General features: G+C 33.6%; 1 protein-coding gene across 1 annotated transcript; it reads right to left on the bottom strand.

Annotated features, from left to right (window-relative positions):
* On the bottom strand, window positions 1-26,466 carry LOC133200262 (lachesin-like). The gene is made up of 8 exons (XM_061336082.1): window positions 26,129-26,466; window positions 19,716-19,790; window positions 11,831-11,946; window positions 7,740-7,956; window positions 7,075-7,098; window positions 3,650-3,940; window positions 2,912-2,935; window positions 1-1,308 (listed from the first exon to the last, which is right to left on the bottom strand). Exons 1-8 carry the CDS (start codon window positions 26,148-26,150, stop codon window positions 1,190-1,192), a joined length of 888 nt encoding a protein of 295 aa, XP_061192066.1. The 5' UTR covers window positions 26,151-26,466; the 3' UTR covers window positions 1-1,189.

The raw sequence follows: 26,466 nt of genomic DNA, 5'->3' as shown, positions 1-26,466 counted from the left end.
TTTCAGCGCATTTCAATTTTATTTGGTGTAGTATCAATTAAAAACTTTGGTAAGTAAGTAAATGTAATTGTCATAAAATTCAAACGTTTTAGAGAACTGTGAAATTTTCAATGGTATACAAATTTTATTTCTGCAACATCTTAAAGTGTTAACAAAAATAGTTTATACCACTTTGTATACTTTGACACTGTCATTTCTCAAGTAATACTGATGAAAAAAATTGATTTTTAAAAACTAAGTAAAAATGTAAATGACGATAAAATAACAAGTGATAATTAAACAGATATTAAAATGTTCATTATAAACATGCAAAATTTTTTTCAATACTTGATGTACAAAATTGAGTATTAATAAAGACTGCATAATCTTGATGGTTTCGATCCCTCCTTGGTAGGGGCCGTAAATTTATAAATTTGTTCTGTTTTTGGCATCGACATCAAAATATCCACAGACATCCAGCCAAAAACGATTCAACTACATTGAATTCCGGTGAAGAAGATAAAAATATTCTCAGATTTACAACAATCTGACGTCGAATGAAACAGAGGACACTACAGTCAACAATATGCAGATAAGGGTTCTTCTTATGAATTCAATAAACACGCTTTACGATGTTTTTTTTTTAATTTAAAGTCTCTCATGCCAAAAATCCAAGATCAACATTTTTTATATTGTTTCATAAAAACTGATTACTATAATATTTCTTTAATTTCATTAAACAAACATGTATATTTGCATGAATTTTCAAATGGATATATATATAAAGATATTAAAAGACGGTCGAACAACCCACTTTTTGTCATTTAATATATGATATTAGAATGATATTTTTTTAAGCAAAAGATTGTAAATTACTAGTATATACTTTTACATATTTTATGAAAATTACAATCTTCTTTTGTTCATAATCTTTTGTGAGGTTGCGTTGAGTAAAACCCAAGATCTCGGGCTTAAATTATGGAATATGATACATGGAAAATGATAGTGTATGAAGTACTTCATGTATGTAAAATACATACAACTGTTTAATGTTTATTTATTTATTTTTTTTTTTGGACTTTGTGAATATGGTGAAAATTGGACATACACAATATTTAAAAGTAGAAATTTTCCCTACTCAACAAACATAATGGAAGAGGTATAAAAATAAAAGGAAAGATTTAACAAAAAAAATTAACAGGAGGTGCTGTCATTGCATGATATAACATGTAAAAACTGTAAGCCATATCACATCAGCTGAGGAATGTAGAAAAATTGCCTTGTCTTTAAGAGGTTTTGATTCTGTTTTCGTTGTTTGGTTGTTGGCTCCTGAAATACAAAAGTACATTGTATTAATATAAAACCAATAATAATGTATGAAACATAAAATCTGCGATTTATATCCAAAATGATCCCTCTTTTAAACTTTCAGACATAAGTTTCTATCTAAAGAATGGTTTTGATACAAATTTAAACTAACCAGAATTCTCTAATCCAACTTATGAAACAAGTACTTTTTACGTTACAATATTTACGTATACTTTTATTGAAGTTTGAATGAAAATGGCTCTCATTTGGAGATAGGGAAGCCCTTTGAGAAACAAATGTAACCGTCCCCTAGCTACATTTTGTTGATTCCAACACAAAATATGATAACACGAAATGAATGTTACAATTTTATTGCTATTTTTATCGTCCAATAAACAAAAATATTTTTGTTTGAAAACTTGCTCGGAAAACATTTGAAGTTTCATTAAAGTTAAACCCCACCCCATCCACCCCCATTTTTTCTACATGTTGTGTTTACCTTAAGGCAAATAGCAAATTTTGTAACACATTGCGTTGATATTACAAATTGTGTGTCGAATGACTCAAATTTCCAAAGATGTAATGGCATATGCAACACCTATATATACAATTTGTTTCGTCTTAAATTTATGTACAATGTATGAAATAAGGAGATAACGAACATTATTCAAGCTAAAAGTCCATTAAAACAATACAAATCGGGAGCAGAGCAAACACGGACCTCCAAAAACAGAGGTGGGATCAGGTGCCATGGAGGAGTGAGCATCCGCTGCCGACAGGTCACACCCGCCGTTTGCTAATTGTCATGATAGGTAAATAACGGAAAAATCCGTAGACAATTCGGTGTGTAAATAATGGCCTAACAATTTGTATGAAAAACATCAGTCAGCATATCAGTCAGCATATGACTTTATGATAGATTGTATTTACTGACAAGGTCATTGTATAGAACTTAGGAAATGATGACTTTAAAAGAGGCCGTTGATATTCTTGTTTCATCAACTTGTTTGTCAATAACTTACCTCGTTTAGAATTTGTTCATACGAAGAGCATGCTCTTGTGTTTCGAATCAACTGAGAAATATACACCCCATATGCAGGTGATAAGGGTATATTTCTGCATAAGTAAGGAAAGTTGACAATTGAAAAGTTAAAGTCATCACGTTTATCATAAAGATTGGTTATTAGATTACTTTTTCAAGTAAAATATTTAAATAAGGAACGGATGTGTCAGACTCTGCGGTATCTTTTATTTCAAACTCACTGGGATATATGTCGACATATGAATGGAAATAACTATTGTTAATTGATAATACGTCGTCGATATATCTAAATGTCGAGTTGAAGGGCACAGCAAGAGATTTCTTTTTCTTATTTTTAAGATTTTGAATAAATTCTTCTTCATATGAATACATAAATAGGTCTGCTAACAACGGGGCGCACTTGGTACCCATGGGAATTCCAACAGATTGTTGGAAGACCTGGTCTCCAAAAACCACATAGATATTGTCAATCAGAAACTCAGGCATCTTTTTAATATCAACTTCAGAGCAATGTACAATGAATGTTTTTTAACAAAATAATTTTGAGTATTATTTAAATAAAATGGGGAGAAAGAAACCTACCTCTTTTCACGTTGTATGTTCCTGCTGAAATAAAAAATCAATTGATTAGCTTAAGCAACAATGTTTCAAATAGATTAAAAAACGATTAACTAAAACCAGTATGAATATTGAACTTAAATTAACAATTTAATCGAAGGTTAATGCTTTTTTATCCGAGATAATTAGGAGTACAAGCATTCTTTTTTATTAGGTGTTGCAAAACTATAACAAACATTTCATTGCTCAGAACAGTGTCCTAAAAATTGTGGATTTTTTTTTTTCGAAAATCACATCCAGATAGGCAACCCCATTTAGTTGAAATCCTAAAATTCATATTTTTTAATATTCTTTATTATTATTCTATACTTTTATATACGACTATCAATGCTTTTTCTATAGCATATTTTCTATCAGGAAAGTTTAAAAGCACAGAAAAAACTCTTGATAATCTAAGTGACCCAAGTGCCCTGAAAATGCAAACATTTCTCTAGCAAATAGCATATAACCTTATGAAAATTCCAAACGGGCAAAAATTCTTCTTAGTACATTAAAGTAAAATAAAGCCTAAAAATCCCCATTGATAATCTAGCATCGAGTGTTATTTCATCACGTGCAAAGATCACTTTCATTAAACATATTTATGAAATATTCATAATTAACGTCTTTTTTCGTGAAAAATGTCTTGTGCATTTATTCTTCACTCCTTTGAATTCAAGCATTTATTAGTTTCTTGATTATCATACTTGACAAAATACATACCATTCAGGACATCTACACGCATTCCTCGTGTTAACTGACTAGAAGTCCGGCAGACATAGGTACCGGTGTCCCTCAGAGTTGCATTTGAAATATTAACTGCGCTGGTAAGAGTCTTTGTATGTAAAGATACACGAGATGTGATAAGAACACGCCTCCTTGGGTCTGTGTATAATTTATTGCCATTTAGAAACCAGTCAATGTGATCTGGTGGATAATCGCTCCCCGTTGCATTACATTCTATGTATATGGACTCCCCTTTTGTAACAAATCTGGTGCCACCAATTTTTATGCCTGAAATAGTCCAATTTTAATCTCAAGTTTGTACTTTGAGACCACTTCATTGAAAAAAGTTTTTATTTCGATTTTCTGAACTCAGCCTCGTTGCTTAATATGTTAGCTGACGCTAAATATTCGTTATTCTTTTATCAAATTTATAATGTCTCTTTCTTAAAAAAAATTCGGATACATGTATATTGTTGTTATCTTGGTCAGTCCGTCTGTCATACATCTTCTTCCTAAATCTCCGCTTACAATTTGTGCAGCAGCCAATTCATCCAATGGAATATAACTGTTGGTGTCCTAAAGATTCTATTTTGACCAGGAAGAGTCAATTCGAGTTCGAAACGCGACATTTTCTACTCAAACCTGCTTCCCATTTATCTCTTACATTTGATGCAGTAGCCAAAACAGCCATTATGATTGTTGATGTCTTGTAGATGTGCAGTGCGGTTTCAGAATTTTCATATTCACCCTAAGGACCAATGAAGGGTAGAAGAAATACAATTTTCTATATAAGAAACTGCTTCCCAGAACTCAACTTACATTTGATGCTGTAGTCAAATCATATTTTGGAATATTATTTTTGGTGTCCTGTAGATGTGCAATAAGGTTTGCAAATTTAATTTTCAACTTTTAGGCCAACTGGAGTCGAAAAATGACGTTTTCTTAATTACAAAAACCTGGTTCCCAGAATTCTTTTACGCAGTAGTCAGTTCATCTTTTGGAATATGATTGATTGGTGATGTCCTGTAGATATGCAATGAGGTTTGGATAATTCTCGTTTTCATAGATGAAGCCAACTGGGGGTATTTTTTTAATGTTCCCAGAATTCCTCTTACATCTTATGCAGTAGCAATTAATTTTTGGAATATGATTTGTTATGCCTAGTGGACATGCAATAAGGTTCTTTTTTAATTCTCTTTTCTATCCAGGAGGCATATTGGGTGTGGAGACACGAATGATACAGAAACTCTAACAAGAACTCATTGATAATTCAGAAGCGTCTTGACAACTTCTATCAGTATGAAACTGAATCGTCCTTATATTGCTACTCTATTTTAGTGTACGATAAATTGGGTTAGAGTTGCAGTTCTGATACTAGATGTTAATGAAAAGGTATTGACGGTTATTATCAAGACAGTTGATTTTAAAATAAATGTCAGCATGACATCACTTCTGGCAGATAGCTAACTGAATTACCGCTGTGATGATCAAAAGAATTAAATGTTTGTTACATAACTAACAAAATCACACACTATTAATTTAATGTACTTCGAGATAAAATCACCATTATATTATTAATTAATCATCGGATATCCCCGACACACAATTTATTGGATAAAAATCATATCCAATCCAAACAAGATGCTGTCATGAGGCAGTTATACCTGCATGCAAGCGTTTGCCTACAAGATTATTTTCCTTCGTACCTTGGTTCTAGTAACTAGTGAAGAAGCAGTAATAGTTATTCTATAATTTACATAAATATACAGGTATAAAATTGAGCAAAAAATGTGCCTCTTATGTTACTAGTAGCATTTCATATTATATATTTATGATCAGTCTAAAACCTAAAGAATTTAATGAAGCATAAATTCTGTTTTAAAAGAAGCTTTCGTATTTAAAATACAATTTTCAGAACCCTCTGAGATTTTGGATAGAAAAAATCCCAAATCCTCATTGCATATCAATCATGTTCTAATAGTTGATTGGGTACTGCCTAAAATGTAAGAGGAGTTCTGAACCAGATTACTAGGAAAAAACATGGCTTTTAGATACAAAATTGACCACCTTAGTGGTTTTTAGACGGGGTCACGTGACCCCGTCTATTTTTTTTTTTCGTGATCGGGAAGCCAAACCTAAGACATAAAGATACATGTAGGTAGTGACTGATCCTTCGCCAAGAGCCCGGCATTAGAAGTGAATCACGGATCTTTCGAATGAGAACTTAAAAACCAAGGTCCCGTGAGAAGGAAGGCGTTGGCATGATAAAGAATCCTCACTGCTCAATAACCCTGATTGCCGAGTATAGATCTATATTTGCACATCTACAGGACACCAGCAATCATATACCAATTGAAGAATTATCTACTAAGTATTATTTAAGAGGATTTAAAGGGATTTTTCTAGTAAAGAGTCGTTTTTCGATCCTCAATTGGCCCCCAGGTGGAATGAAAAATCTGAACACTAATTGCAAATCTACATGATATCATCAATCATATTCTAAAAAAAGATGAATTGGCCACTGAAAACAAAAATTAAGAGAAGTTTTTGGAACCAGTTTCTTGTCGTTTTCGACCTTTAATTGATGCCCGTGGTAAAAATGAAAATTCTAAAACCTTATTGCACATCTTCAGGATCAAACTACCATATATAAAAGATGATTGATGACTTTTTAAATTGTAGGAGGAGTTTGAGGAAGAAGATTTTGTTTAAAAAAAACATCGTTCTTCGACCCCAAATTGGCACCTATGATGAAAAATCAAATGTATGAAAATACTGCCTAAAATTCAATAGGCGTATAAGATATTGTGATCAACGAACGGACGGACGTACAGACCAGGACAACAACAATACAACTGAAATTTCTTAAGAAAACGTGGGTACAAGTATAAACATATGGATTCCTATATATCCTGTTTATGAATGATTCTTAGAATCCTACATCATTCCTGACATCGAAGTGGTAATCTAACTTTGCTCCAACTATGGCGTCATAGCGTTCTGGAAAATGATAACAGGTGCATCTCCTAATTATTACTTATCTCGGGAAAGTTTCTGCATATTGATGCACATGTGACCTAAACAAAGCACAAAATTTAACCCAAGAAAACAACAACTCTGTAATGAATTTTGTAAATTCGATACCAAACCATTCAAGAAACTAAAGATTGAGGATGTTGAATCCACACTACCTCAGGAAGAGAATCGATAGGCGAGTACTGTGGCCTACGGTCCCGTTTTTCATTCTTTTCATAAGTGGCATAAAAATTGGACACATTAATTACTTTTAAGGATTCAAAGGTGATTCAGTCTTCATGTGTGTTTTAGAGGAATGTTGCAACTCACATGTAGTATTTTCAATATCTTGTATAAAGGAGAGAAGCAAAATTAAATTTGGAGAGTTTATAAAGAAAAGTCCTTACCTGGTCTTGTACTTATTGTTTCTTCTGAAAAAGAATATGAAAGAATGAATACAAAAGAATTTTACTTTCAACGGATTATATATTATTATATAATTGTGAGATTAATACTGATATTGGCTTTGGTCCTCTCAAAATCCTTTCCCTTTGCATAATCTTTTTTAAGGACATACATGTGCGCAACGTGGTTTTGAACTTAATTTTCTTATTTCCTGTATCATTCTTTGCAATAACTGGAGGACCTTTGTGCCATTTTATGATGCCTGGTAATGCCGCACACCTTTTCTTATCAAATTTTGAGGAAATACCTTAAACTTTTTTAAAATTTGTCCTAAAAAACACAAGAATTTTCATCATTTGATATCTGTACAAAACTCCTAGTAATGTATGCTTTTTTTTGTTTGTTTGTTTGTTTGTTTGTTTGTTTTTTTTTTTTTTTTTTTTTTTTTTTTTTGTTTTGTTTTGTTTTGTTTTGTTTTTTTTTTTTTTTTTGGTCTAAGAGCATCTGATGGTACTATGATATTAAATTAAGAATATCAGTTAGAAAGGTAAATTGTAAAGTACATGTACAGGTACGTTGCGTATGACCCTAAAGGACCACATTACAAGTATTGCACAGAATTAATGCTTGTAGAAAATAGGACCGTTAGATGGCCGTTAGTATTTACCTATGACATTTAATGTGACTTTTTGTCGAAGTTGCTGACGATGTTTTAGACTTAGCTGACATTCGTAAGTTCCACTGTCTTGCAATCTTGTATTTCTGATGTATAAATTCCATTGGTTACTCTGAGGATTGTGTTGACTGGCAAACCGCGTGTCCGTCACGAATCTTTTATCTCCGGAAATAATAGGTGTAATATAAGGCGTTTTTCTCCATGTGACCTGAAATAGTAATTGATCGCAGTTCAGCGTGATGTTTTGATTAATATTTTATAAATTAAAATGAATAACTTTGATAAATAAAACGATTTTGATTCCATTATGCTAATAAATATGAATATATATTGCAAAAACATATTTGGCAATATGAATGGTGCCAGGTGTAAACGTTTCGGAATTTTTTATTTCACTCTGGGAGTTATTGGTGGTCGAAAAACGATGTATTTCTACGAAAACCTTGGTTCTAGAACTCTTCTTACATATTACACAGTAGCCAAATCATCTTTTGGAATATGAATGATGGTGTCTTGCAGATGTGCAATAAGGTTTCGGAATTTTCATTTTTACCCTGGGGCCAATTGGGGGTCAGTAAATACTGCTTTCTACAAAACCCTGTTCCCATAATACGCTTACACTTTTAACAGTGACTAAAGTATCTTTTGGAATATGTATTGTAGATGTGCCATAAGGTTTTCCCCCATGGGGACAATAAGGGGTAAAAAAAAATAAACCCTGGTTCTGATAATACTTTTACATTTTAACAGTAGCCAAATCATCTTTTGGAATATGATTGGTGTAGTCCTGTAGAGGTGCCCTTAGGTTTCAGAATTCTAATTTTCACACTAGGGGCCAATAAGGGATCAAAAAACATTTTTTCCTACAAAAAGCTGGTTCTCAAAATACTATCAGATTTTGAACAGTAGCCAAATCATCTTTTGGAATATGATTGGTGTTGTCCTGTAGATGTTTCAGAATTTTCAACTTCATCGTAAGACCAACTGGGGCCGAATTTGAGCAACAATGCTTAGGTGAGCATGTCGCCCATGGGCTTCTTATGTTAATATTTCATTTATATAATAAATTCATTACCAGCCTGAAATTAAAGAATCTAATGAAGAATAAATATTTTTTAAAGAAAAGGTTTTAGAAAAAAAAAATATGTAAAAAATGCTTTAATTTCAGACTGGTAATGATTTTGTTATATAAAATACTAACATAAGAAGTCCAAAGGCTACGTGCATACTCACCTCGGCATTTTATTCAATTTTTATAGATATCTGTTTGTTAAATATGAAGATAACGAATAGTAATCATGCTCAAAAGCCTAATCAAACAAACAAATTGTGTGCACAGCAAACACTGTAAAAACAGAGGGGGGATCAGGTGCCATGGAGGAGTAAGCATCCTCTGTCGACCGGTCACACCTGCCATGTGCCCCTTCTCATAATAAGGTTAGCGGAAAAATCCGTAGACAATTCAACTTGTGAAACTAATGTCCTAACAATTTGTATGATTGATGGTTTGTTGTTTTACGTCCCTTTCGAGAATTTTTCACTCATATGAGCCTTCACCATATACCTGCGTATGAAAGACGCCAGTCAACATTCGACCTACATGTAATGATAAATTGTGTTTGCAAATAAGGCCACTGTATCGACCATAGAATTTGCAAAATTATGACTTTACATAAACGAGATCGTTGAAATTCCTGATCACCCTTGCCACCAATGTCTTTTTCTAGAAAAAAAAATCCAAATATGAAACAGATGTGTCAGACTCTTTGGTGTCTTTCATTTCGAGTTCAGTGGAATATAACGAATCAACATAGGAAAGAAAATGAATAGTTTTAAAATCGTCGATATATCTAAATGTCCAATTGAAGGCCACAGCAAGACTTCTTTTCTTTTCATGTAGTAGTTCTTGAATAAATTCTGTTTCATAAGAATTCAAAACAGGTCTGCTATTAATAGGGCACAGTAATAGTACCTATGGGTATTCTAACAAATTGTTGAAAAACCTGGTCTCCAAATACTACGTAGACATTGTCAATGAGAAACCCAACACATATATGTAAATTTAATGGAACAGCTATTCCGGTTTCTACATTAGTTAACTGGTTAAAAGTAAAGTAGATTTAGAAGCAAACACTTACGTGCGGATATTAGTCTTCTGACAGCATCTACTTTTGATTGATTTTGGAGAGGTTTTATCATTACTAGTAAGTAGAGCTCAAATGAAACATTTCTTTCTAGTAACTTTTAATTATGCAACATTATACATTTATTGACTGGGTTCGAGGGCAACATGCGTTTTGTCGGACCCAAGAACCAAACAGTTTGGTTCGAGGGGTCGACAAAACGCATTTTGCCCGAGAACGCAGTCAATAAATGTTTTGTTATACCTTTTATTAGCTCACTTGAGCTGAAAGCTCAAGTGAGCTTTTCTGATCACATTTTGTCCGGCGTCCGTCCGTCCGTCCGTCTGTCTGTCCGTCTGTCTGTCTGTAAACTTTTCACATTTTCGACTTCTTCTCAAGAACCACTGGGCCAATTTCAACCAAACTTGCCACAAAGTATCCTTGGGTAAAGAGGATTCAAGTTTGTTCAAATTAAGGGCCATGCCCTCTTTCAAGGGGAGATAATTAGGAATTGGTGAAAAAATAAGGCATCATTTAAAAATCTTCTTCTCAAGAACCATAAGGCCAGGAAAAATTAAACTCAAGTGGAAGCATCCTCAGGTAGTGTACATTCAAGTTTGTTCAAATCATGACCCCCCGGGGTAGAGCGGGGCCACAATGGAGGATCAAAGTTTTACATAGAAATATATAGGAAAAATCTTTAAAAATCTTCTTCTCGAGAACAGCAAAGCCCTGATGAGTCATATTTATATGGAAGCATCCTCAGGTAGTGTAGATTCAAGATTGTTCAAACCATGACCCCCGGGGGTAGGGCGGGGCCACAATGGAGGATCAAAGTTTTACATAGAAATATATAGGAAAAATCTTTAAAAATCTTCTTCTCGAGAACAGCAAAGCCATGATGAGTCATATTTATATGGAAGCATCCTCAGGTAGTGTAGATTCAAGTTTGTTCAAACCATGACCCCCGTGGGTAGGGCGGGGCCACAATGGAGGATCAAAGTTTTACATAGAAATACATAGAAATATATAGTAAAAATCTTTAAAAATCTTTTTCTCAAGAACAGCAAAGCCATGATGAGTCATATTTATATGGAAGCATCCTCAGGTAGTGTAAATTCAAGTTTGTTCAAACCATGACCCCCGGGGGTAGGGCGGGGCCACAATGGAGGATCAAAGTTTTACATAGAAATATAAAGGAAAATATCTTCTTCTGAAGAACTGCAAACCATGATTAGTCATTTTGATATGGAAGCATCCTCAGATAGTGTAGATTCAATTTTGTTCAAATGATGACCCCCAGGGGTAGGGTGGGGCCCAAAGAGGGATGGAAAGTTTTACATAAGAACATATAGAAAAAATATTTCTTCTCAAGAACAGAAAAGCTATGTTTAGTCATATTGATATGGAAGCATCCTCAGATAGTGTAGATTCAAGTTTGTTCAAATGATGACTCCTGGGATAGGGAGGAGCCACAAATGGAGGATCAAATTTTTACAAAGGAATATATGGGAATTTTTTTTTAAAATCTTCTCAAGTACAACAAAGCCATTTGTTATATTGACATGGAAGCATCATCAGGTAGTTTAAAATTCAAGCCCCCCCCCCCCCGGTCTTTTCAATACTGAATTGATTTGTGCTTTTGCCTAGCCAATGTGCTCAGGTGAGCGATGTGGCCCATGGGCCTCTTGTTTATTTATTTTATCATTATTGTTTTTGACATAAATGTATGTCGAACACCAACGATGGCAAATGAGATTTAGCTGACCCCGCCCATTATGTGACTAAGCAGTCCAACATCTCATCGACAGGTCCAATATCTACAATGTAATTCCGCGGTCAAACATCGATTTTTTTTATGCCCGCTCAGTAAAACTTTAGAAATGTTAGACTTTTTTAGTATTGATTTATATAGGAACAAATTTTTAAAGGTATAACAAATGATATTCATATACGTACATGTCTTGTACCAAGGTTGGCAACAGCGCACTTCAAAACAGCAGGAGATCCACGCTCTACTGTTACATTTTCAGGTACGCTGAGAAAGTAAGGATCAGGGGGCACATCCTGCCAACCTGTAAAACACATTATTTCTATATAATGCCTTGTACAAATGTACACAAGAGGACTTGTTTTGAAATCTCCAATCTGCAAGTCGGTCGAACCTTTTGTAACTGAATTCCTTACTTGTTTAGTCAATTATTGAGTCTTTTTACTCTACATTTTTCATGAAATTAATATTTAACATTAAACGAATTTGACTATTCCATTTCTAAAATCGTTATTCTCACAAGAATTTAAGATTTTAACGTAATTATATATTATTTTATCCATTTTCATATAATGTAAATGATATGGCGAGGAAATAAAAGATCAGATGTGATAAAATTAATGCACATCACAGTTTTGATCTTGCAGAGCTGAATTGGAAAACACAAAAATATAATATTCTGTTCGCTTAGAAATATCTGTTATAATATTCTGTTCGCTTGAGATATCTAATTGTTTTTTTAAACAAAACCGATGATTTAAATGCAATATTTACATTCCGCGAATAATTGAACTCCTTACACATTTGTACTTGTAATTATGTGTCTTTGAAGACTATAAACAGACTAAACATGTTCATGTAACTATGAACCGTTAAGGCTCAATTGACAAAGGCTCAGTAGTTTTTCATAGTGATTTTCTCTCGTCTCGATATGTTTTAAAATTCCTCATTTTTAGTAAAAGTTAATAGCTTTAAATAAAATATTTTTTTTTACTAGTTTTAAAGAAATTTATTATTTTATGTGCATATAAAACAGGTTTAAACATCCGTCATATTGGATCTTTAGAAGGTCATCGAATGACTTTCGTACTTTTCTATACACGTCATAGCTCCGAAATAAAAAAAAAAATATTTAGACCAACACACATGTTGTCGACTCTCTACAATGAATACAAATACTTTTTAAATCGTATAAATAGTTAATTTAAACCTAATGGTTCGAAGTAATTGAAAAGTAAAGAGCAAAAGGACCCTGGTCCCTGTATCAACTCTAAGAATTAAGCCGTCTATCATCCTCAGAATGTCAGGGGACTTGAGTCCACTCGCGGCCGTTGGAGACCTGACAAACTTCATTCACATTTTTACGGGCTGCATGACCAGCTTTTGGGGAAATTAAAAATCCTGGTTGTTTTTGCTTATTTCTCGACCAATCACATTAAGCCTTTCGGTGACAAATAACTTCTAGTTAACACATACATTTAGGGTATATCAATTGCTTGATAAAATGTCATCTTATGAAAGCCCCAACTTGCATGATTGGTGCTTCTCAATGAGAGAAGCTGGCCTGGAAAAAATTGAATGAAGTTTATCAGGGTTCCCAAGGCCACGTGTCGACTCAAGACCCCTGACACTATTTTGTCTCCTGTAAAACCGTGACCAAAACAAAATAAACATAGGTAATCAAAGATTACGAAGCTCACCTCGACGAATGTTATCTATAAGTAAGGCAAATTTCACATCATATTTTTTTTCTAGTTAAGGAACATCCCAAGATCAATATCCTTGCAAGTTTGGTTTAAGTAGGACTTTAGTTACTTGGAAATAGACCTGCTCAAAAAACTTTTAACCTGTTTAGTAATCAAGAAAATTTTGGTCAGTTCAAACATCCAAAGCAAGTCTGGAAGTTTTCATCCTTAGATGCACCATCTATGCAAGTTTAATCATAACAGGCCATAATATTATATAGCTACACCAAAAAAATTACCCTGGTCACTCAACGGATAATGTAGGTCAGATTCAGAACCCAAAGCAAGTCTGTTAGTGTCCATCCCTAGATACATCATCCATGCTAATTTGGTTAAAATATGGCTAAAATTCACTCATGTAGAAAATCTAGGTCAGATCCAGCATCCGAAGCAGGTTGGTTAATGTCCATCCTTAGATGCATCATCCATGAAAGTTTGGTCCAGGTAGGGCTTATAGTTACTTGGGAACGGGACTGCTCCAAAATCTAAACCTGGTCTCACATGTGGAAAATCTAGGTCAGATCCAGCATCCGAAGCAAGTGTGGTAGTGTACATCCCTAGATGCATTATCCATGCAAGTTTGGTCCTGGTAGGGCTTATAGTTATTTGGGAATGGACCTGCTCCAAAAACTTTAACCTGGTCACTCATCTGAAAAATCTAGGTCAGATCCAGCATCCGAAGCAAATGTGGTAGTGTCCATCCCTAGATGCAACATCCATGCAAGTTTGGTCCAGAAAGGGCTAACAGTTACTTGGGAATGGGACTTGCTCCTAAAACTTTAACCGGGACGCCGACGCTAACGCCGACGCCGGGGGTATAGCATAAGCTCATCTCGACTTCGTCGAGGTGAGCTAAAAATCATAATAGAATAACTCATTAAATGTTTCGCTCATGTAGAGTAAACAACATACTTTTCCTTGAAGTGACTTTTAACCTTGGATACATAAACCTAAATCAGTGTTGTGTCAATCTTTCGTGTCACAAGAACTTTTATTCAAGTGCGAAGATCTTGACTTTAACCATTTCTTAATGGGTTATCAGCTGACAGATATTGCGATCTATACATAATAACTGAAGTCTTCAAAATTGTTTGCAAGGTTATTTTTATGTTTAAAATATGCATAGACATAAAAAAATAAACTCCTGTAAGTAAAAATATAGTCTGTGTTTATAAACCATTTCTTTTTTACATGGTAGCCTTAAGGGTATGAAACTCTGAAGATTTTGAAACTTGAATTCCTAAAAACTTCAGTTCTGGCAGAGGCTACATTATACATTATAACTCATTTTCTGCATGAATATAGGGTTAATGGAAAATTTCTGCTAAAACAATAAATGGTTTGATGCAAGTTTTTAGTTAATACTAGATCTATAAAAATCTGATACAGATATGAATCTAACACGAACGAAATTTTCCAAGCCACATATGGTGTTAGTATATTTACTATAATGGTGAATTATGCTTTATTTTTGACACGAAAACATCTTCGATTTCATCCCTACAGTCCGTCTGGATGATGCCGAGGAGCCGTAAAACAAATTTGATGATGTTTTTGTATCAGAATATTGCGCGATACCGTTGAATAGTGGAGTTTACTTAAGTTTGTTATTTTCCTAATTCTTTCCCTGAAGAGGTCTAGATAGTTGTGTTTCAAGAATTCTTGCCTTTGTGTATTTGTTAAAATAATCAGATCTTTTTTTTTTTAAATGTGGGTGAAAGGAATATATTTAGGAGGTTCGAAACATTGAGACTAAAATTTCATAATGTAAATTGAGCCCTTAGGTATGACCTCTCAAATCTGACTCGTATCAAAACTCATGGTCATTTAACTACCTAATACCGTGCCCGAGCTTTCCAGTGGGATGTTCCACGAGTCAATTTAAATAATATTAATAATTTCCAACGTTGAGAGATCAGTGTGGGTGTCGTCTTTTTGGTCCCCGTGGCCAAGGTATACAGTGAAACTATGCGTAAGGAGGATCGGATTGGGGAAATAATTAGAGAGAAAAGAAAGTATGATAATGTTCGATTTCCCTCGGGGTTTAAAGTGTACGAATTATCACTAAAACTGCAACAACCTTCATGCACCTGATCCTATCTCTGATGTTTTAGAGGTCAGTGTTTTCTCTGCTCCTGATTTGTATTGTCTGAATGGACTTTTGAGCTTGAATACCGTTCGTTATCTCCATACACTTCATACACTAATACTCATTTAAGATGTTATCGTTGTTGCCATTCCTGTTTTGGGAATTTGAAGTCTGAGAGTTTTACGAATAAGATTTTAAAAATGTTTTCTACTCCAAACTACTTAAACATTGATATTTTCCCCTCCCTTTTCTTCATTTTAGAAATACACATAAACCGTGAGTTATTGCGTAAATGTGATGTGGTTTAAATTGTACACCCCCTTTAGTCAGTGTGAAGCCAGAAACATTCCGCAGAGGTGTAAGCTCAACTGAACCAAAGGTTCAAACGCGCTTTTCTGATCACCTATTATCCGTCGTTTGTTTGTCCATCTGTTAACTTTCCTCATTACTTCTTCTCCAGAGACCACTAGACCAGTTTCAACCCAACTTGTCACTAAGTATCCTTGGATAAAGGGAATCAAGTTGATCAAATAAAGGGTCATGCCGTCTTGAACAGGGAGATAATCAAGAAAAAGCAAAATAGGGTGTGTTTCTTAAAAAAATCATTGAGCCGGAAAAGATAGCTTACTTGTAAGCTTCCTGACATAGTATGAATTTAAGTTTAAATCAGGGCCATCAGTGGTGGAGTGAGGCTACAATGGGGATAAAAAATTTTACATAGGAATATATAAATCTTTTAAAAAATCTTTTCAAGAACCACTGGGCCATGATTTTTCGTGTTAATTTGCAGGTAGTGTACATTCAATTTTGTTAAATCATGGCCATTGGGGGTAAGTTGGGTTCACAATAAGAGATAGAGTTTTACATTGAAAAACATGTATATAGGAAATTTTAAAAATAATCTTTAAAATCTTCACAAGAATCATATTACAATATGCTAACATCTTCAGTACGTGTAGACTCAAGTTTGTTCATATCATGTCACCCGGAGTAAGATGTAATGGGGCCACAATAGGGGATCAAAGTTTTGGATGGGTACATTTGGGAAAAATCTATGATTTTTTTTCCTCATGAACAACATGACTATGACAGTCATTAATTAATATGCAAGCATCCTCAGCTAGTGTAGAATCAAGTTGTTCGAATCATACGGGACCCAGGGTAGGCTGGGGTCACAATGAGAGATTTGGATGGGTATATATAGGGATAACCTTTTCAAAAACCTTCTCAAGAATAGGGGGAACATAATTAGTCTTACTGATACACAAACAAAGTTTTGTACTGGAATACATGCTTATATAATATCTAGAGTGTTCCAAGGAACGCATGTGTCGCTTGCTTTATAGCATCATTAAAGACGTAAAATAATCTTAGAGTGGTCGGATATTTATTTGCTGCTTGTTTTATTGTTTATACATTTGCCTGGAAAAAAAATCCACAGATAGTAAGACTGCGCTAGAATAACATTTATTATATCAAATAGAAATATGATTCCCCCAACCTTCGAAGCTAAAATGAATAATGAAATTGAAATTATTAGATATAATTATTTATCAATAATCCAACAATCCCCCATATTAGTGACTAGAAATAGATTTCAGTCTGTCTTTAGTGCATTTTTCAGTCTTCAATTTTTCTTGAACCATGATTCATTTTGGTATAACGATCTTGAAGTATTTTCATAGTATTTGTGTGGTAATCGTATATATCATACAGTTTCAAAGTACAGTGTCAGTTAGTCCACGATTACTCGTATCAATATTCATATGGACAAACATCCTCGGATAGTACATGTAAAGATTCAATTTTTGATTAATCGCGGTCCGCGGGGGTAGGATGGGGCCCACAATGCTTTGGGTTAGGATGGGTCCACAATTAAAATAAAGTCACATTTTTCATGATAATACAGGGAAAATCTTTTTAATTTTCTTTTTAATGAGTATAGGGTCAAAACGACTCAAGTGAGCGTTGGGGTCCACACGCCACTTGTTTTAGAACACACAGTTTCTTAATCAAGGTTAAGCAAAAGTTGTATATTGGTGTTATAATTAATTCATAATAGAAATACAGTTAATTAATAGATATTATAAAGAACTTCGTCTCTTTATTTTTTCCAGATGGTATGTGAGGTCATATTTTTTTGTTACCACAAACAAATCCCCCCTACCTAATAAATCAAAATGTTCACATAAATGTCATCTTGATTTTATTCTAGTAGAGCTATAACAACATGTTCTTTCGCCTACATCTCGATGATAATAATTCTCTGCCACCGTGTTCATTTTGGGTTGTTTTATCTGAAAGATAGTGCAAACGAAAGGGCACATTCAATTAACAACAAATCTCTTCAAACTCTATCTACTGCAGTAGTTCTGCCAGTCAGGATCGAGGCTCAAGGCCTGTGTATGGGCTTGTAAGGGGGTGGGGAACATACATGTAGGTCACTCTGGGCTGCTCAAAGTGTCCTTGGGGCAACTGTACATGTTGGTAACTGTAGTATTTCGTAGCAAGAGACTATTGGATACAGATTATGACTGTAAATTCAAAGCATAAGCACTGGGTATTGTAAATAACTGTGAATATCTTATAAGAGACTGCTAAAAATTAGGGATGTGCATAGGTACTGGATTTTTTTAAAGCTGGTAGTTCCATTAAAATTTATTTTATCAACGAATGAAGAATTTCCTTTGTGCATTCTCTAATTACTTATATAAATCATGATGTACATATCTGTCGACTTCTGGCCAGGGAGACAATTAAGGTATGCAGAGGAATGCATGAAGTCGCCAAAATGCGCATGACTCAAGTTGCTGTCATTATACAAAATATGTTTTCTTTAAACGGGTGCACCAAGAATGATAAAGAATGATAATAGTGATAGCTTCCAGATGTCATCCACCAAGAAGCCGAGTTGTACACAGCTTAGAAGATATATATTTTATTTACCAATTATGATGCCGACTGCCTAGGAATTATGACATAATATATTAATATCACTGATTATTTGCACAAGTATACAGATTAAGTGACATGTGTCATATTATCATGTTTATCCTTGACCAGAGGTTTTTCAATGAAAATTTTAACTAGCCTCAATGTATAAAGTTTATGTAGAGTTTCTTTCAGAAAGGTGATGTCTGATGACAACAAAGAACTTAATTTGTCAGGAGAGCACTAACTGGAGATGATCAGTAATAATAAGCATGTACTAATAAAGCGGGGGGGGGGGGGGGGGTAGTAAGAACTTTTGTATAGACCGAATACTTTTCTTCTCAATTGAATAATACGTACATAAAGGGATGGATAGGGGGAGGGGGGGGGATAAATGTATTTATTGCTGATGTTGGGGATGGGAGATCTAAACATCCCAGCTTTCTCTCGGGGATCTTAAGCAGGTAAGCAAAAAATCTTACTTTGAATCTCATTAGTCCCAGAGTGTTCTGTACTCATCCTCGACAAACCACAGTTGATTGCGCTTCGTTTCTCTTCATCGCCCGGTGATGGAGAGAAGAACAAAGCGTAATAACCGGGTGACGAGGAGGAACAAAACGCTATCAATTGTGGGTTTATGCTAAGTTTGGTTGATTTTTTTTTATTGAAACTTTCACACATATTACAAATACATGTACAAACATATATGTAGATATATGTACAAACAGAATCCGAATAGAAACTAATTTTAGTTGAAATTTATTCAAACTCTGTGTAAAACTTTATTAGGAGAGAGAAAGAGAGAGAGAAGCTCTAACTTTTCGTTATTGTCTTGAACATATTCAGTTTCATTTAAGCTCGCGATTGAGAAAGAAAAAGAAAAAAGAGAAAAAACAGCTAGAACAGTGCAGTTTTGAGGGATTCACTTGTAACATATTAAAGTGATTGCCAAAAAAAAAAATAATAATAAATAAAATATAACAACCATTTCTGCCAAAAAGTGTTATAGTCAGTTTTTTATCATCTTTTATAGTGTATTTCAAAGCTGTAAAATAGGATTTAAATAGATTTTTTAAAAAAACCTGAATAGATGGACAAGTATTCTGACAACGAACTTTATAAATGTAATGCTTCATTAATATCAACATAGTCTTAAAATATTCTGAGTTTGGTTGAATTTGGCAAAGTTCTTAAGAAGAAAATAAAAATATGAATTCACAGCTTGCCAAGCGCCCTTCGATCAGAAAAGCTCACATGTGGTTCAAGATGAGCTAAAAATTAAGTAACATAAAAAGAAGAATTACATACCTTCAGTTTTATCGGTACAAAATAGTATTAGTGCTGTTATCAATCTGTAGTACCAAAGTAATGGTATTTTAAGTTCTGAAATGAAACAGAAAAACTATTACTTTGAAAATAACTAAATACTATACTTGAACTTTTCAATGACTTCCTTGTCATGTGCTAAGTTTTGTATTTACTGCCACCCGGTGAATTCAAAATTTACAACATGACACCTGTAATTTAATTTATATATTTTTTTAAACTAATTCATTGCTTTGAAAATTCACTTGAGTGTTAATTTCTGTGCTATTATTCAATAAATACCCCAAGGAAGCTTTGACACTGCTCTTGATGGCTCTAGAAATGAAGAATCTAAGTGACCCCATATTATTTCCATTATTTTATAATTAGCTCCCATCAGAAATGGGTTTGGCAATCAAAATTGACTAATTATTTGAATCCTCATTACCTGTTGTGATGTTTTGTGGAACGTTTAGTTATAATTGACACGGGGTTCAGAAGGAGAAGTTAAAAAAAACAGACAAAAAGCAACAGACAACTGACGAACTTTGATCTCAAAAGCTTCCTTAAACCTTTGGATCAGGTGGGTTAATGATTTCCACAACATCAAACAAACAAATTTCTTCTATAATGCATGAAGAAATCCTGAATGCTGTTAGATATTAGAAAGAAACTTTCATTGCGCTAGATGCTTAATCTTAAGAAGCCATTCCTTTCTTCGTGGCTCAAACGAGAAAAACTTTTGTAATAGGATCACACTCGCCCTTTTCCGTGACCATTATTTCCAGTTACGGAAATGGCCGAGTAGTTACGATTGCTGCATAAGGTCTGTTCGTCACATCTGTTGAGGAAAATGGAAACCTTATTTTTTTTTAAAATCCCAAGATTTTATTTTTCCTTGGAAAGTTCCAACGAAATTCTGAGGCAAATGATATTACATAAAACTGAAAGATATATCTATCACCATTTTTTAAATTTCATGATTCTATCTCAACTTTCTTTGGAGAAATCAAATTTATCCTCGATATATCTAGATCCACAAGTGGTCTTTGAGAAAAGACGCAAATGTCTCTATTATAATATATCATCAAATCGCTAATTTGTTCTTGAGCTACCGGGAACGAGAAAGATAATAAATTCCAAGGTAAATCCTAATGCATTAATAACAAGAAACAGGAGGTATAAACAGTAGGAATTGGAATTTCACTGAAAGACGAAAAACCTTAATAAAAAACCAACAGGTGGAAAAAAAACAACACATACGTCAGACAAGCAAAAATAACTCTTTTCTGTAGTGGCAACATGTTGCTTTTACTTGACAATTTTTTTTCTTCTGATACTTTTTACACTTCAATTCATTAAAAAAGTCCAATATACTGAAAGTATCCTCGACGTGTTATATACAAACGTATTATTTATCTATTTATTTTTTTTAATTTATTTATTTATCCATTTATTTATTTATTCCTTCATTCATTCATTAATCAATTTTAATTTTATTTTCAGTGATATAAGAATAGAAAAAATATTCTAAATAATCATACTAGTACTCTAGAAATGATAATAAAAAATATGATTTTACTCTATGCATGATCACCACGTACTATGATTTACACATGTAAGTTTGTTCAATTTTTGGCCTCTGGGGCTGGGGAGAAACCACAATACTTATAGGGGATAAATGTTAATAAAATTTGATAATCATCGTCCACTTTATGCCATCCCAAGCTTTGCTATATGTGTATACAATCCTTGTGACAGGTTGAATTTCATTTCTTATGGCAGAATCATTTCCAATTGGTAGCCATTTCAAATAAGAATGTCTATCATAGAACTTTCATATGATCAAGTTAATCTGTAAGCAAATCAGACGTTTTACCAGAAACCATTTTTTATCAAATAAGCATCCTTTGGTATTAGTCTTTTCGTATCGTTCAAGTGAATTGTCAATATTCTATCCTTTGGATTTCAAAGAAAACAGCTGTCTCGACAATCATTGGTTTATCTGCACCAAATTTATCAATAATTGTTTTAGAGTTGAATTTATGTTCAATCTCCTCGAGCTATCAAGCACAAACCACGCGATATTCTGTTTAGGTCATAGTTTATTTAGGTTATATATACACAGCTTCACTTCTTTGTGAGTCAATTTACTCTGAAGACTGACATTCATATACGTCTACATGTATATGCATCAACTGAAGAAATCTAACACCCACATTTTATAAATATATATTTCGATTTTACTCTACATTTCGTGAAAAAAAAAGAATTGTTGTATGTGAATAAATCCTCGTTAAATCCCCCTCCCCCTTGTTTTCATGTTCATGAGCATTGTGAAACCGAAATCAATATTTGACCAATAATACCACACTGGGTGCTGGATAGACAAGTTGTGGTTGAAGGTTAAGACTAAGGCCTATTGCATAACCTGTCCAAGTCAGGAATACATATTTTTAATAAAATCGGAACTACTTTGATAATTTTTGTCCTTTAGGTGTTTGAAAAGTTCAACTCCCATGAGTACACTTTGTACTTTGAATTTCTATATATTGTATCCTGCTTCGTATTCAGAATTGTCTTTTATTTATGACCTTTGGGACCCTGGGTCTAACAGAATTTTTACACTCTCAGTGACCTTTCCCTTTCTATCCGGGACAATCTGCATTTACAGGCATGTTGTATCGGGGAGGGGGGCTGCCCTCCTCCTCCCCCCCCCCCACTTCGTTCCAAACTGCACACTTTTTGTTATAGTACACTCAATTTGTTCCATAGTAATGTATTATTTAAAAATTGTTTGATAAAAAAAAAAAAATAGAATCTACTCCAACTCAAAGATATTTCAGTTTCAATTTTTTTTCTTGCTAAAACGATATTACGTGAGTAAAAACTGTAAGAATTGAGATCCATTCTTCAAATTAAACTCTCAGGAGGAATATCACTGATTCGCTTTTTACTGAGCTCACCCCAAATCTAGAATGCCAACGATTTGTTGAAATGAAAGATCGCGTAAACTTGATCTGTAACACCCCAAGGTGGACTCAGAATACCAAAAATCAGCTCAATGCCTGCAAGCATAGAGAAAAAAGAAGTCTTCTTCAACGAAGAGGGACAGACAGACTGACGGAGAGGAAACCTTTCTTTCCCTCCGGTTTCACCGGGAGGGGACTAATAAATATCTAATAAATCTAGATTGATGTCTCATAAATGTTGCAAGCTTGATCCTTATCGAATTAGATGTTGGCATCTTCAGCTAGCTTTTCTGTAGATTACGAAGCTCTATAAATGTGCATATGTAGGTCTCTCAACTATATAACTGTCTATCTTTTTGTGGCAGCTAAAATGAAATAATCTCGTTTTTCATCTTGGTGTAGTCTTTCAAGGCTGCATATATATATATATATACCGTAAATCACATAATTCACGTAGATCACATAAATCACGTAATTCATTTTTTTTTATTCGACAGAATTTTATTTTTGCATAATAACATGAGATCTGCTCGATCTCGAAAAAATAATTCTCGCATATATTTGTATTATCAAAGATTATATTCAACAATAACCAAATTCGAGATTTTTTTTCCTCGCTCTGAAATACCAAATTACGAAAGAAAAATTATGTTGCGAAAACTTGGTGATATAGAGTAGATCGATTTCATCATGAAATATACGGAGACTTGTGGTTGTATTTCAAGCATATGAAGAATTTTTAGAGGACCCCTGTAATGTTTGGTTATTTCCAAATCTCAAATGAAATAAATAAAATTAAAAAATTCAATGTTGAAGAGATGTTCCTTAAATTCTAATAATGGGTATTATATATACTTACTGTTTTGATGCAACACTGACATCTATGTTTTTCCCCTCCTTTTTGGCCAACTGACCCCCCCCCCCCTCCCCATATTGAAGAGGCCACTATTTATGATTTTTATCAAATCTGTTTAGTCAGACCCAGATCCTTAGATGCATGAGACATTGTTTGAACACAGGGGATCTTAATCTAATATATCTAAATAACAGAGACTGGTTTTACATGGTTATCTAATTTGCATATCATTTACGATCTGGAGAATTTCATTCCATAATTACACGTTTTAAAACAGTAGCATCTATAGAAAGATTTTCATCAGAAATACGTGTATTGTTTATTTTTTAGATCAAGCTTCAAGGTTATTTAAAAGGCATTTATTTTTTTAAAAAATATTTTTAGCTCCTTATAAAATTGAGGTCCGCATTAACAAAAAATGGTATTTGTCAAATGCAAGTCAGTTTCCTACAATAGTTAAAATAATTAAAAAGGAAAATATTTGTTATTATAAAGAAAAGTAAAATACATGTACTAGTTATCTGTATCAGGGATGTGATATTTAAATCAAGGAGTCTGTCTCACAATATTTTCCCTCAAAAATTCGCCGAAAATTTAATGCCGGAAATCAAGATAAGAATTGCTACATAATAAGGAGCACAGTAAAATAATACATAGATACAGGATTAAATAAAAATGCTCATGCCAGTGTGATTATATGTTAATAGAATCATTGAATGCAATTTAAGACCCAAACTCTCGCGTGATTTATGTGTATTGAGACTGTTTTTGGCATGATTGGCTGACTGTAGCAAAATCTTCTCCAGTCAGACCACTCTTCTTCATTTCTTCACCCCTTGATGGAAGGAATTCGAATTCGTACATGCTATTGACCATGAATCTAAGGTGTGGTTTAATGCATAGCTGTTGTTTATGACTTTAAAATTATTTCATTATCTTAACCCAAGATCAATGTCATCGAACAATGATATCCGGGCTAAAATTTGGAAGCTTTGATTAAAATACATTCAACATTGTATTACCGTGTTTCACAATCTAGATTCAGGGTCATATATTCGAGGTCAAGTTCATGGGGCAAATATAATTATTAGATTAAAGTAGTTATGGTCAGTTTATAATCCTGGATTGGAATTAATTCAAACTTCGGTTTGTTGTTGTTGTATCATAATTCTGACTCTTAATTATGCACTAAGGGTCATGTCATGGTCATGTTAAAAAATTCATATGGCAATGTCCAAGGATATGTGGGGAAGGGGGGAAACATCCGTTTTTGTCAACAGCAGAAAGCTTCGGATTTGAATGTTTGAATTTTTAAATATTTTTATGTAAAAATGAGAAGGTCGAGATTTCAAAAAAGTTGTTTGGTATTCCAGAGTATTTAGATTTCAAAATGATTCTGATTAAGCTTAAAAAAAAGAATTTTTTTTAAAAAGTTTGACTTTTAAAAAAATATTGAACTAATATTTACATCCTAAAACTTAAGTAATCTGAAGAAATTTGAACTTTTAAAATACTGCACTAAAAATGCAGAAAAGTTAATTAAGCTTATTCTCGTCTTCAAAATTGTAGCAGTTTGAGAGGAGCATGTACTAAGTATAACAATATAATTGCAAATCTGAGCCATGATACAGTAATGCTTGAAAATGTTACACAGGAAAATGTATGGAAAAACGATCTCTGAAATTTCAAAAATTTGATATGCAAGCCGTACCCTATTTCATTTTCCCGGCTTAATTGTACATATATGAATATCCTAATATCATGAATCTAATTATTAATAGGGACATTCAAGCAAAGATGAAAATATAGGTTCAAAATTCTGATCTGTTGATATATTATTTTCTTTTTTTTAATACCACTATTGTGCACAATTATGCATCAAATTGAAATTGATAAGGCTTTGGAGTATTTGATTTCCATCCACATCATTGTGATATTTAAGAATGGGATTAAAGTTTTGATTGCTCTAGATAATTATGGCATTGTAGAACAGTTGTGTCACTCCGCGATTTCTACAACTTTAATATATAAAAACCAAACCATCAGTGCCGGGGATAGCGTCAAGTTTAGTAATAAATATATATACGAAGGAAAAGGGAAACCGTTCGTCATTAAAAAAAAAATAGAAAGGTACTGGTTTTATGGTGGCAATTATCTTCATCAAGGATGCAATTTAGATCAAAGACTCAAAATGAATTAGTTTGATGAGCTGTGCTTCACAAAATTGACTTGTCCAGTGTAAACATAATTCTACACACTACATCAAATTCTCCTACAGGACAAAACTACGTAAAAACGATTCCCTTGATAGCCCTTTTTCTATCCAATTGAAAATATCGATTGTAAACAGATGCAAAATGAGGTTTTCCGGGTCCTCATTTTACGTCAACAATGCGTTCTTAAATATTTGATATGGTTCATTTCGGTGTTGTATATAGACACATCAGCTAGTTATTTCCTTAGGAGAAACTTTATTGATAAATTGATTAGGGAATATATAACAAAGAGATGCTAATATTCTCTAGATCATTAAACTTACACAAATACTCTCTCTCTCTCTCTCTCTCTCTCTCTCTCTCTCTTCTTACCCATTAGTATGATATATCCCATCTATTATAGAGCATTGAAAAATGGTCGTCACCGTATTCTTCAGCAATCAGTCTTGATATCACAATATTTGACACACAAAAAAAAGATCACTACACTATAATTGATAAAAGGTGCTGATACTTAAATGAATTTAACAATAAAATAACAATTACACATCTCCCTTTCAGAGGCACGGTTCGTATGATCCTGCTTTCATCTCAATAAGTTCAGTTTGGCGTTGTGTGTAGTTCCTAATGGTTTGTGACATGCAATCCTTCTCCGTGTAGGAGATCAGTATGTAATTTTAGGATGCGTCTGATCGCTTGGTTCTCGCTGT

The sequence above is a fragment of the Saccostrea echinata genome, unplaced genomic scaffold, assembly GCF_033153115.1.
Source record: "Saccostrea echinata isolate AGI-Se365-2 ecotype Australia unplaced genomic scaffold, CSIRO_AGI_Sech_v1 ptg000002l, whole genome shotgun sequence".
Taxonomy (NCBI): domain Eukaryota; kingdom Metazoa; phylum Mollusca; class Bivalvia; order Ostreida; family Ostreidae; genus Saccostrea; species Saccostrea echinata.
This window is presented reverse-complemented; position numbering and strand designations above follow the sequence as displayed.

Excerpts from the sequence above, each read along its gene's own strand:
- LOC133200262 (XM_061336082.1), bottom strand. The coding sequence starts at position 26,150 with ATGGGATATATCATACTAATGG. Across the intron at positions 11,947-19,715 it reads TTGTACCGATAAAACTGAAG|GTTGGCAGGATGTGCCCCCT; the intron begins GTATGTAATTCT and ends TGTGTTTTACAG. Across the intron at positions 7,957-11,830 it reads CCAACCTTGGTACAAGACAT|GTCACATGGAGAAAAACGCC; the intron begins GTACGTATATGA and ends TTACTATTTCAG.